This window comes from Nannospalax galili, unplaced genomic scaffold (assembly GCF_000622305.1).
Source record: "Nannospalax galili isolate Female #2095 unplaced genomic scaffold, S.galili_v1.0 scaffold635, whole genome shotgun sequence".
Classification (NCBI taxonomy): domain Eukaryota; kingdom Metazoa; phylum Chordata; class Mammalia; order Rodentia; family Spalacidae; genus Nannospalax; species Nannospalax galili.
The window spans coordinates 1,176,578-1,190,154 of record NW_008335836.1 but is presented as its reverse complement, the minus strand read 5'-3'; the positions used below and the strand labels follow the sequence as shown (position 1 = coordinate 1,190,154).

At 41.1% G+C, this 13,577-nt stretch overlaps 1 protein-coding gene across 3 annotated transcripts in view; it reads right to left on the bottom strand.

Annotated features, from left to right (window-relative positions):
• Positions 1-3,463: 3,463 nt before the first annotated feature.
• Positions 3,464-13,577, bottom strand: part of LOC103732076 (tripartite motif-containing protein 34-like) — a 10,312-nt gene continuing 198 nt past the window's right edge. The window contains exons 1-8 of one of the 3 annotated variants that reach the window (XM_029562290.1): positions 13,430-13,512; positions 9,761-10,380; positions 9,088-9,183; positions 8,241-8,471; positions 6,440-6,462; positions 5,412-5,512; positions 5,078-5,104; positions 3,464-4,683 (exon numbers count right to left, since the gene is read on the bottom strand). In XM_029562290.1, coding sequence (XP_029418150.1) covers positions 4,121-4,683; positions 5,078-5,104; positions 5,412-5,512; positions 6,440-6,462; positions 8,241-8,471; positions 9,088-9,183; positions 9,761-10,162 — 1,443 coding nt within the window. In that variant the 5' untranslated portion in view covers positions 10,163-10,380; positions 13,430-13,512 and the 3' untranslated portion in view covers positions 3,464-4,120. Of the gene's footprint in view, positions 4,684-5,077; positions 5,105-5,411; positions 5,513-6,439; positions 6,463-8,240; positions 8,472-9,087; positions 9,184-9,760; positions 10,381-13,429; positions 13,513-13,577 lie in introns of those variants that run through there. The other 2 variants (XM_008830599.3, XM_029562291.1) reach the window with 2 other exon arrangements.

Sequence of the window (13,577 nt, the reverse complement as noted above, 5' to 3'; positions counted from 1 at the left end):
ATATATTCCTCTGCATGCACAAAATGTAATACTTGGTCAATGGAGGAGGAAAGACTGTAAATTGAAATTCCTCCAAAAGCCATGCCTATGTTAAATTCTGTAAGGCTGATTGGTTGATTATAATGCTGACTGAGATTTGGACATACATCAGATCATCAAGTTGCACAACTGAAAAATATCCAAGTTTTGTTTGGCAAGTAAGCTGGAGAGAAAAGAAGCTGAACTATGCTTTGCTAAAGGAACCCATGAAAGCACATGTGGATGCTCCTTGGCTTGTGATAGGGTACACACTGATAAACCCACCGTAAGCTGAAAATACCGTAAATTGGAAACACACTGACTTTATGTTTCCTATTGGTTATCAAAGCTTAGCCTAGAATATCTTAAATGTGTTCAGAGTGCTACAACTAGACAAATCGTGTAACGCAAACCCTCTGTTATAATGGAATGTTGCATGTCTCCATCATTCATTGAGTATTGAACTGAAGATGGAATGGTTTGCTGAGTGTGCTTCTGCTCCATAGTATAAAGAAAAGTCTTTTAAAAAATATTTTAGTTTTTTTTGGGAGGGGGGCTAGCAAGATGGCTCAGACGTTAAGAACATTGGTTGTTCTTGCAGAAGACGTGGGTTCGAATCCCAGCACCTACAAGACAGCTAACAACTGTCTGAAACTCAAGTCCCAGGGGATCCAACAGCCTCTTCTGTCCTCTCGGGGTATTGCATGACATGGGTGCACTTACCTACATGCAGGCAATATACACTTATACATAAAATAAAAATAATAAATAGAATTTAAAAAATATTTTAGTTTTTATGTGTACAAATGTTTTGCCTGCATGTATACAAGTGCACCCACACTGTGCAATGCCCACAGAGGTCAGAAGAGGGCATTGGGTCCCCTGCAACTGGAGTCATGGATGGTTGTTAGCCACCAAGTGAGTGCTGGGAATTGAACCCAGGTCCTCTGCAAGGGAAGCCAGTAATCTTAACAGCTGAGACATTTATCTGGTCCGTAAAATGAAAAGTCTTACGTTGAATCATCATAATTTGGGGACTGTTTGGCTCACTCTATGGCTGTAAGTCAAATTGTGAGCCAGCAGGCAGAGAAATGACTTACCTGAGTTAATAGAAAAAAAAAGATTTTGATGAAAAAGAATCATTACGGAAAGAGAAAAAAGTCAAATAGACTTTTATGTTGTATATTTGTTACAGAAGCTGTGCTAGTTTTTTGTTTATGTTTAAATCTTCACTTGGAGAACTAACTTTTTAATGCTGAGACTCAAATTCAAAGCCTCCCTCATATTCAGCAAGTGTTCTACCACTGAGCTACACAAATCCAAACAAAAATTTTATTACATAAAAAGTACTTTTAAATATTTGTACTCCCTTCAGTAATAATATCTAAAGTGTATTTGTATCGCTCTTAGTTTTATTCCAATTGATTTTAAAGAAGATTTTTATACTTATTGTTGAGTTATGTGTATGAGGCAGGGGAGTTGTGCAGGTGCTCATGGCGTCTAGAAGAGGGTGCAGGATCCTCCTGAAGCTGGAGTTACAAGTGAGTTCCATACCTGGGCACTGGGAACCAAACTCTACAAGAGCAGCAAACACTCTGTTATTTATTATTTATTTATTTATTTTTATTTTTTGAGACATGGTCTCCCTGTAGCCCCAGCTAGCCTGAACTCACCATGTAGACCAAGCTCGCCTCAATTTTATAGAGCTCCACCTGCCTCTGCCTCCCAAGTGCTGGGACCAAAGGCCTGTACCACCATCCTAGGCACAGCAAGCACTGTTAACTGCTAAGCCATCTCCAGCTCTGATGTTATTTCAATTTAATAGAAAGTTAACATACATCTGGACCATGCATATGTGCTAGCGAATGAAGAAGGTACTACAAACTATGATCTATTATGACAGTTTCCTTATTAAGCCCACATTTTCATCGCCAGAGAAACTGAATCCAATTAAATTTAGCTGGCCTAGTTAAGAGTAATTAGCAGCATCACTACAATAATGAAATGCTACTTGATTTTAGAGTTCAGGGTCTTCACTACCCACCTGCAAGAGCACCCTGGGGTCAGGCCTTTTGACTTGTTTGTAGCTGTCTCTTCCTTAAGAGCTACATGGACTGAGCATCTCAAACTATTTCCTGGCACATTTTGGTGATGCCACGGTCTCCTTCTCCAGATCCGTATTTCCCCAATATCCCTATCACTATATCCTAAGGAATCTGTATTACACGTTTTCTGTGGTGAATGCGGAGATGGCATATGGGCTGGAGAATCCCAGACCAATTTTAAGCCTGCTTCCTGGACTTACTAGCAATGGAACATGAGGGACTGTCTTAAAGGTTTATATATTCTTTGTGGCTGCATAGTAGTTATATTTTTGAAGACTAACTGGGATTAAAAATACCTTACATAAATATGTTATGCAAATGATGTTTTGCACATTTTTATGTGCTATGAGTCCATGTGCGTAAGTATGAGTGCACAGGTATTTCTTATCATATTCACTTTTGTTTACATTGTAATGGATCAAGGTATTACCTCCTCTGTATCCACAGCTCTGCAAATTGACGTGGGCTCTTTGAAAAACATAAAGAATACTGCCCCTAATTTATAAAGCATAATTCACTGCGAAAAGTTGGTGCCTTTGTTATCTGTGTCGGTCTATTACTGATTTTGAGTTTTAAGTTTGTTTAAGAAGCAAGCAAAGTGCATGGACAGTACACTCAGAGCTTTACCACAAGGTAAAATCCTCAACCCCAGAAGACTGTCTCTTGTACCAGCTGTCCCTACTCATGACTGCCTGTATAAGAACATGGAAGCTTTTTTTGATTTATCTATTTTTATTTTATGTGTATGAGTGTTTTGTCTGCATGTATGTGAGTGCACCCGTGTCATGCAAATGCCTCAGAGGCCAGAAGAGGGCACTGGATCCTCTAGAACTGGAGTTACAAGTGGTTGTTAGCAGCCCTGTGGGTGCTGGGAATCAAACCTGGGTCCTCTGGAAAAGCAGCCAGTGCTGGTAATTGCTGAGTCATCTCTCTAGCCCCACTTCTGCAGTTTTTTTTAAACTCTGTTCTAATAAAGGGTGGTTTTTTTTTTTTTTTTTTTTTAAGTAGCAGAAACTGTATGAAAAGCTTTCTGAAATGGAACAAGAGGGATGGTGAAATGCCTTTGCAGTAACTTGAATTTAATCCCAAATGACACAGTGGAGGGAGGAAGCTGACTTCCTGGCTTCTGACTTCCACAAGTGGTGTGGCATGCTTACACACATAGTAAATAAGTAAGCAAATAAATAAATAAATGTTCAAAAAAAGAAAAGAAGCTAGAACTGGAACAGTAAGAGCAGTCCAGAACTTGAAAACTGAAACTTCAGTAGAAACAGTTACTATTCTACACATCACAAAACTGTTGTACGGGACATTGACACAGTTTAAAATTTTCAATAATCATGAGTACAATTTTTTTTTATTATGTACAAGACATTTAATTTGGTATTTTATATTTACTGAAATTTAGTTTTACACAATGATCTTAACTTAGGTACAATTTAAAATCCCAATTTGTATTTTAGAAAAAAAACTGAATTTATTATTACATAGTTTATGAGAGGCAGGATTTGAATTCAAATGCTCCAGAGATATTCCCAACTCTGGGTTAGACACTGTTACTTATGTTTCTACTCATTCTCTCCCTGCGAACCTGGAGTATCCTGGGCAAACTGACATATTCTCAATGATTCTTTAACTGTTGTTGGTGATCAAGGGGCTGATTCTTATGGATTGTCTTAAACAACAGAGATGGGTGGCTAACAGGCTTTGTCATGTTTCTTCAGTGATGAAGGGAAACGTGGAGAAAAAGGAGGGCATGGGTGGTTTACCACCTGTTCCATCCTTAGTTTGGATTAGCTGTCTTTGAGAATAGGAAAAAGAGTAAATGGCTAAGCAAACATCTCTCAGTGCAAGCCAGGCACGATCTACCTTGAACGTGAGTAAAAGTTTTCAGGTGAAGAAAGGAATACATAAGGAAGAAATGCCTGAAATGTGCAGGTGTGCTCAGATGCAGGGGAACCTCAAAGGCTACATGAAATTGATGTGAATGAGAAAACTTAGGAGCTTGGTACACACAGGGTCAAGGGGCCTGGGCAGTTCCAAGGATTGAAATATGGATGAGCAGGCCCAGAAAAACAGCATTTTGAGAACTTGTAAATGAGGGACCCGTGGTTTGTGACATTGAAAAAGGACACAATTCCTGCCTCATAATTGAGGAAAACCCCAACCCGACTGGGAGGGGTTGCCACAAAGGGGGTCAACACTCTAGGATCAGAGTGGGACGAGTCATCGAAAACCTGATACTCAGATCCGTTCTGTAACCCTATAACCCAGTAGCCATATTGGGGTCTATATCTGTAGTAAACATTTGAGTGACTTTTGCCTCGTCTACCTTTAAAGAATGTTAAAGAACGTTTTCTACAGTATACCCCCAAGATCCAGGCAGTCTTTTTAGATACATCTACTTCCCAGTAATGCTTTCCCGAGGAGAAACACTGGGAACCTAAGATACCATTATTATAACTCTTAAATGGCCAAATGGACACGGATACCACTTGTCTCTGATCTTCTGAAAGGATAAGATTCAAATTTAGATTTTCTGGATTCAACGTGAAGTCGGCTGCAAGGGGGGAAAAAGATGAGGTGATTGATATGGAATGGGCTTATCTGATGACTGTAAAGAGAGAACACTGGAAATGTCAGGAAAAAAATTATATTGATTGTATGAGGGAGCAAATCAATATGGAAATTTGTTGTTATTTTGAAACAGAGGGTTTTGTTTTGTTTCATTTTGTTTTTGCTAAGTAGCCAAAATTGGCCTGGAGCTTATGCAGTTCTCTTGCCTCAGTTTTCCAAGTGCTGGGACTATGAGCATGTACCACCACATAAAATTTTAAGGAAATATATAAAGGCATATATAACAGCTCGTGAGATGAAGCTCATAAGACCTAAATGAACCATTCACTTCTGAAAGGTCATCAGAAAGAGTGCTTTGAAGATCTGCAAATTCTTACCCCAGTATCTTCGGACATTCGTTAACTCTGAAATGATAAAACATTCAGTGATTTTCATTAGAAGCAAAAATTCGGAAGCACTGATATGTACCTCTTCTCTAAAGCAGAGGTAATAGAGGGAGGTACAGTGAAGTTATGAACTGGTAAGTCAGAAGATAACCCAGATATCCTAGCCATTCTCCATTAAATATAGTTGCACCCTTTTGATTACAGAATGCCCCTTCCCTGGCCTCCCTGGTCTTCTCCATCCTCACATTTAAACTGCACTTGCTACCTGATCTACTCCCCAAATGACACAAGAATCTCATATGCACCTCTGCCCTAGTCTCCTTACCTTTAAACATTCGCAGCATGCCACTCAGATCTGGAGTGTAAAATAGAGACCTCAGGTTCTTAGAAACTGTTTTTGGCTTCTTCAGGGTCCAGATCTCACTCCTACGAATGATCAAATATTTTAACTTCCACATTTGTCACTTTTATCTCCATCCACATGTACCTGATGCTTGAGGCGCCTAAGGGAAAGCCTTGACTCTGAATCAGAAGACATATGCTTGTGTGAACTATGCTCCAATTTATCCTCTATGTGATGTTGTGGAGGTCTATAGCCATCAAGAGCACAGTCATCTCTTCTTAAAACAGAGTTATCTTACACGTCCTTTGATATCTCACAAAAATAATACAAAGTTTGGAGAAATGCATAGGAAAAGACTTTGCTACATCTAAAAAAATTACATGCTATGGAGAATTCATTGTATCTCAGTGGGTCTTTTGGGGGCAGGAGGCAGGTGTCTGAGTTCCCAAGAAACTCGTAGATCCTGGCTGTGATGTGGGGTTCTGTATGGCTAGCCTGTAAATCTGTGAATGGTCCAAAGATGAACTCCAGTCGCACCCCACAGTAGAGACAACACATTGTTGGGAGAAAAATTAAAAAGCACATCACAAAAGAGAAGTTATGACTATTAAAATGAACATGGTAGCCAGATATGATGGCTCAGGCCTGCAATCCTGACACTCAGGAGGCAGAGGCAGGAGAGTCAGGTCTATTTCAGGACTAGCTACGACTTTCTGTGTAGGAAGCACCTGTCAAGTAAGGGGTCCAGAACTGGAGTATAAATTCCCTGCTGTGAAGTCCCTAGTGCCCCTTTTGGCCCTAATTTTGAACATCAGCTGCCACATTCACTGCTCCTGAATCTGGTTCATTCTTGGTGGGGTGAGACACCCAAGTCCTCACTGGGGACCAGCAGTTCCAGATAATGTGACATCCAAATTTCCCTGATCTGGGAGATTTTTTTCCACTGGTACTTGTGACTGCAAACCTCTCTATATTACACAAAAGCACCCTTGTGGTCACCCATTACGCACCATTTCATGATTCCGCTCAGGTCCTAGGAAGAGAGGGAAAACAGGAGTCAAATGCGTGAGAATTAGAGCAGGGTTACTGAGGGAAAGCAAAGAAAGAGAGAGAGAATCAGACAAATTAGAAGTAAGTTATTTTATTCATATTTTTCTAGACAGGTTCTCTCAGTGTATCACAGAGTGGACTTGAGCTGGTGAGCTTGGTTACTGAGATCACTTGTCACCAGTGCAACAGGGTTTGAGTTTAGTTTCTTTCCTTTTCCTTTTCAAATATGTGCGTGCATGTGTGTGTGTGTGTGTGTGTGTGTGTGTGTGTGTGTGTGTGTGCATGTATGTGCACCATATGTGTGCAGGTGCCCAGACAATTGTGAGATGCCTGATGTGGGTGTTAGAATTCTCTGCATCACCAGCCAGTGCTCTTAACCACTGAACCACTTCTTCAGCCCCCTTTTTTCTTTTTTCAAAGTTATTTTAAAAATCCACAAAATTAACAAAGCTTAAGCTAGACAAAGCAAGAAAAAACACTAACAAATGATTTTTTTCAAAACAGGAATGAAAGACAGGATATTACTACTGACTGTAAAGAATCCCAAGGGGCTGGGGTGTGGCTCAGAAGAAGGCTGCCTGCCTAGCAAATGTGAGGAAGTGAATTCAGTTCCCAGAATCCTCACCACCACCACCCATTACTACAAAGTATTATAGAATAGGAACAATTGTGTTACTAATAAATTAAGGAAGCTAGATGAAATGAACACATTTCTACAAGTACAGTACCAACCAATACTGATTTAAGACAACAGAAAATGAGTATGGAGTTGAAAACATGTGAAAAGATGGGTTGGAAGCCAAACTTCCTGCAAAGAAAAGGCCAGACAGTGAGGACTTCACTGGTGAATTTCACTAAAAGTTTAAAAAATAAATAATATCAATACTTCACAAATTCTTCCAAGAATATAAGCCAGCCCCATTTAATACTAAAATCACATGGGCATTACAAGAAGAAAAAAAAAAAAGAGAAGAGAAAACATAGGTCAATATTCTTTCTGAAAATAGAAATATTTTTTAAAAGTAGTAGAAAATCAAATCCAGCAAAACAAAACAAACAAAAAATCATGGGGCTGGACATATAGCTTGGCAGTAGCATGCTTAGATATAAAATTAAACAAGCACAGCCAAGACATCTCAGTGAGCAAAGGCAGCTGCGACCAAGCCTGAGTCGGAGTTTGATCCCCATGACCCAAAAGGTGGAAGGAAAGTGCAGCCTCCCACAAGTTGTCCTATGAGCTCCACTTGTGCACTGTGGTACATGTGCATGCATGCGTGTGTGTGCACACACTCTAAATAAATACAATTTGAAAATAAAATTTGAGTTTCTCCCTAACACACAAAAGCTAAATCTTGAGCCATTATAATCATGACCAAGTGGGATTTATCCCATGAATGCAAGTTTGGCTCAGCATAAATATATCAATAGGACAATATATCAATATATATCAATATATCAATATATTAATAGTATTTTTTTTAAAAAGACATGATCATTTTAATGACGGGGAGGGGGGGCATTTGACAAATTTCCACACAGCTTCAGATAGAGACAAGACGAGAGAAAGCAGGAAAAGAGAATGCCTAATAAAGACGTGCAGAAACCTGTGGCTAACGTCATGCATTAAGAGGAAAGGTTGATTGCTTGTGCCTCAGATCAAGGGGCGAGAGCATTCTTTTCACTGTATCTATTCAACACGGAGCGCTACAGAAAAGCAAGCGACAGTGTTCCTGAACTCCCAGGTGCGGCGACCACTCTGACCTGCAGCAACTCCCTTGTTGACCACTGGCACCGAAGTTCCAGATCTGAGATAAGCTCTTTCACCAACTGGCTCTGCTGAGCCAGCTCGGCCTCCGCCTCTGCCAGGCTGTGCAGTATCTTCTCCTCCTCCTCCTCCAGTCTTCGCAGTTCTTTCTTTTCCTCCATGTCCAGGATGCTTCTAAGGCGTTTAAATTCCGTTTGTATCCTCTGTCTCTCAGTCTGTATCTGATTCTGCAAGAATGGACAGAGGGAAATGTAGGGAGTCTGTCAGGCTGAGGGCTTACTGTATAAAGCAGAACTCCAAACCAGGGCAGATGTACAGATAGGAGAGCAATGCAGGGGTAGCTATTTTTATCTATTACTTTTCCTTTAGTGCCAAAAATCAAAATACCCCCCCCAAGGACGAAACCAAAAATCCCCTGCCTTTGTTATCTAGGCCAATCTCCAATAATAATATAAGACTGGAATGAGGCTCGGCTTGGGAACAAAGGTCTTAGATACTTGTGATTTGCTGAAGTACCGCTCCTGGTTTTGAATCTTGGGAAAACTTTAGTCTTTCATCTGGTGTCTTTCAATACAAGTATCAGAACCTCAGTGGAAAAGATCAGTGGAACAAGGAATCTTCCAGCTTTCCCTATTATTAGTCTACCTCTGTGCTCAACTCCAAGTATCTATGTATGGTTATAACGAGTCTACTTTCCAGTTTTCACCCTCAGTAAGAAACTAATCAGATAGTTTTCGGACTTATTGAATGTCATGGAGCAAAGATGAAGGGTCTAATTGACTAGGACTGAAGAAGGCCCTGCTAAGACTCCTGTCTCAGCAGCCCTCAGGAAGACTATCCTGCCTTCCAGGAAACTCTGTCTTCTTGGATGTCAGCTTCCAACTTCTCAGCGTCCTGCTGCTCCTTCCTCAGCCTCTTGAGAGCTGACTGGAGCTTCTCCTGTGAGGGAGGAATCACACCATCAGGTTTTCAGCTCCCTTAGCACCTGGACTGAGGACTAGTGAAGAAATCAGGTTGTTCCCAGAAGAGATCAGTTTATAGAAACTGTAGTGCAGATGCTGAGAGTTTATGTCATGAGAAAAAAATCTGAGGTGGTGATATATTCTTTATCCATGGGAGAGTAAAGTTGTCACAGTCTCACCAATAGGAGTATGCATCTCTTTCCTTAGAGTACTGATCCTGCAGCAAATAGCCCAGAAAGTTCCCCAGAAGCCACCCTATTGAAAGGAGCAATGAAAATTAAATGTGAGGAGAATTCCCACTTATGCAATGCAAGGCTGTGGAGGATTCCCCAAGCTTCCTGTTCTTAGCCAAAAGACTGCGTTTACTGTAGGCCAATACTTTATCTAAATGGAAGGAAAACACAGGAATGTGTTTCCAGGCATTAGAAACTGAACGTAGAAACAGATCCCAGGGCTCAGTACTATGGTACCAATGTGGGCCAAAAAGGATGGAAAGGTGAAATTTCTTACCATGGGCCATCTTCTGCCCTGTGTCCCTCCATCCAGGACCTTACCTGACATTCTTTGCCTGCTTCCTCCAGGAGGAAGGTGTGGTGACCACGGTGCTCCTGAGAACGCTCACAAACCCAGCACATGATCTTCCTGTCTTCCTTACAGAACAGAAGGAGTTTCTCTCCATGGCATTCACAGAAATCTTGCTTCTTTTTGTTGTCAGGGCTCAATTTCACTTCCCTGAGTCTCTTTTCTATGCCCACCGAATGCTGACTAGCTTGTAGATTTTTAAATGTGCATCTAGTACCACACACAGGACAGCTGACTTCCCCCCTTTTGCTAACTACCGCACTCTTGCTCACGGGGATGCAGGCTTGGCAGACACTGTGGCCACAGCTTAGATCCAGGCGCTCTGTCGAAAGCTTCAGGCAGACAGGGCAAGTGGCCTCCTTCTGTACATCCATTAGGGTTGTTGAAGCTATTACACTGCTCCCCTGAATTCTTCCTGTCCTAACTTCTGAGGCTTTTCCTTCTTAAGGACTGCTAGATGAGTAGGTAGATTATACAAGGATTGTATGGCAGTCCACGGTGGCAAATAGCTGCACCAACCACTAAGAATCCTTCAAGGCGGGTGATCTGATGGTTAAAACGCACTAAAGCTTCAGCTGTGAACAGGCAGAATCTAGAAAAAATAACGGTAATTTGGAGAGTGGAACAGAAATGCTTCAGATGAAGAACCCAGCGATGGCGTGGAAAAGGGTGGGGATTGAGGTCAAAGAAACACTAGCTCAGATCCTAGCACTGTGCAGAAGTGTAGTCTAACAACAGAGGCCTGGGATCTATACAGCACGCAGGCAATGGGAAAGGATATCATCAAATAGCTTCCGAAACCTACGAAACAGATTTCCTTAACTGCCTACTTGATGTCCACACCAACGCAATTGATAAGTGCATTGACTTATTGCTGTTTTTTGTTCTATGACTACAAAAGTTCATGTAACTGCTTCCATGGTGGAACATGCCATTATGGAAGCTGAATCCATGTTCCTGGGTCATAGTCATTGATATTTGGTTCAAAGTCAACTGTCTTTTATTCCCCTTGGAGTGAGGACTATGTTCTTGTGTCAACAGCAGAATTAATATAGTAAAAATGGCTTTATTGTCAGTGGCTATGAAATTTAAGCAATTTATCAAAATTCCAATGACATCCTTCACAGAAATAGAAGCAACTTTAGTATCCACATGGAAACACAAAAGATCCTGAATAGCTGAAGCAATCCTGGCGGAGGGCAGTTCTAGAGGGATTACAATACCAGAAATTCATATTACACTGCAAAGTTAAATTCAGATTATACTGCAGAGCTCTTGTACCATGATTCTGTAGGGACCTGGCTGAGTGGAACTCTCCACACCCTCTCTGGAAATAGGGATGGATCTAGAAGCAGTAAAGGGTCAAAGAGAGGAACTTAAAATAAAACAAGAAGGAATGTTTAACACACACACACACACACACACACACACACACACACACACACCACAAGATAACTTATACAGTATCTGGATGCAGGATTGATAACTAGCCCACTATGCTCTGTGCTGAATAAAAAGCAGCTTCAACTGTTGAAAATAGCGGGTTTGATCTAATCTGTACCCGGACACAAAAAAGAAGTGAAAGATTTCTTATCAGGTTATTCTAAGACTTATTCTATTGGGAGGTTGTCCAGGGAAGAAGGGAGAGTTATTCTCCTTGGGCACATGGCTGCTGGTAGATCATCCACGCCCCAGTGATGGCCCCACACTCATGTGCATATGAGCAGCACTAACTGGACTCAGAGGATTATTAATGAAAAAGCAGAGGAGGACATGAGTTGGGAGACAGTCAAGTGAGGGGCACTAAGGGGAGTTAGAGGGAAGTGGAGATAGATGAATACGGTCAACACACCTTAGATAAGAATAAATAAAAATTATTTTAATCTAGCCTGGTCTACATAGTGAGTTCCAGGCCAGCTGGGGCTACAGGGAGATCCTGTCTCAAAAAAAAATGTTGAATGGATGCTACCAACAAAACAAAACAAAACCAAGCAAATTATTTTAAAAAGCTAATAAAAGATAATAAACACTAAAAGATGAACTCTACCCACTGTTAAGTAGTCAGTAGTAAAAATAAACTTAAGAAAATAACCTATGTACAGTTTTCACTTCCTCCCATCCTCAGCTTTGTGAAAGCTCCACCTTAGGCCTAAAATGTGCAATTCTCTCTCTTTCCTCCCTTTATTTCTCCCTTTCTTTCTTTTTCCTTTCCTTCCTTCCTTCCCTCCTTTCTTCCTTCCCTCTTTACTCTTTTTGAGACAAGATCTCATGTAGCCCAGGTTGGCCTCAAATTGGCTATATAACAGAGGATGACCTGGAATTCCTGGTCCCCGGCCTCTACTTCACAAGTGCTAGGATTATAGACATGCACTACAGTCTTAACTCTCCTAAGAAGCCCATATTCTCTCGAGTGTGTGTTTGCTTCTATAACCAAGCTTCCTTCCAACTCCTAACAGTGTCTCCTCTCTGAATCCTTTCTCTGACAAAAGCTAGAATACTGAGACACTGGGCAGAGATCTCTTACAGGGTCTCTCTCTGCCTCTGATATCCTCTCAGCCTTCCCCATCAGCAGCATTCTCAGGCTTCCCTGGACAGCTACCTCCTGTTTCTCTCTCTGTGGCTCTTCCCCAACCCACATTTTTTTCCTCTTAACTTTAGGAAAAAACCACCTGTGGTAAAGCCTTCAAATTCATCACACTCTTAAGATTCTATTGAAAGTTTTCTTTGATATGAAAATGATTTGAAGTAGAAAAGCCTTACTTTAATTCAGTCTTTTAGAAATGTAATCCCATAGTATTCGTTACTTTCTTGTATAGTCTGTTACTTATTTTTTTATTCATTTATTTTTAAATATTTTATTTATTATTTTAATGTGTATGTGTGTATTGCCTGCATGTAGGTAAGTGCACCCGTGTCGTGCAATGCCCACTGAGGACAGAAGAGGCTGTCGGCTCCCCTGGAACTGGAGTTATGGGCAGTTTTTAGCTGCCATGTGGGTGCTGGGATTCAAACCCAGGTCTTCTGCAAGAACAGCCAGTGTTCTTAAATGCTGAGCCATCTCTCCAGCCCCAGCTACTTATTTTTTTATTTTAAAAATTATTTTATTATTTTGTTAATTCCTAGCTAGACTGTAAGTTTATTATCATAGTTATTGAATGTTAAATGTATACTATTGAACTTTATCATACCAGAAACCTGCTTTAGTTCCACTGAATTTTTTTATAAATAAATAAACCCAGATTATCTTTTGTGCTTAGCTTCATTTGACCCTGCAGAGACAATTAGTAACTTCGGGAGTCAGGTGCAGACTCAGCCAGGCAAGTACAGTGAACTCTTGAGATGTGAGAGCTTGAGAAAGAAGGTCAGGTGTCTAACCCATCCATCGAGGGGCAAACTGCTCATATATGAGTGTAAGACGGGGAACACAAGGTAAACAAACAGAGGAAACTTCGGAGCAAGACCATTAAAACCTTGGAATCCTCCTGAGCAGAAGACATACAGAGGCAAAAAGGAGAGAGGGAGGGAGGGAGAGAGGGAGGAAGGGAAAAAAGGAAGGCGGGAAGGAGGGAGGGGAGCTCTGGATCTCTGCAAAACAGAAAATCAAAACTGCAGAACGGGAAGGAAATAGGAATGGAATTGACCTCAAGGATTTCTTCCTGTCGGACTCTGCATTTTCAAGCTGGTTCCTTCCCTGACTCAAGTCTGCACCCTCCGGGCTTTTCTTCTCTTTCAAGAACACCAGTCTTTGCAAATTAACCTTCCCTAATCTTCAGGGAGTTCTGTTCTCCC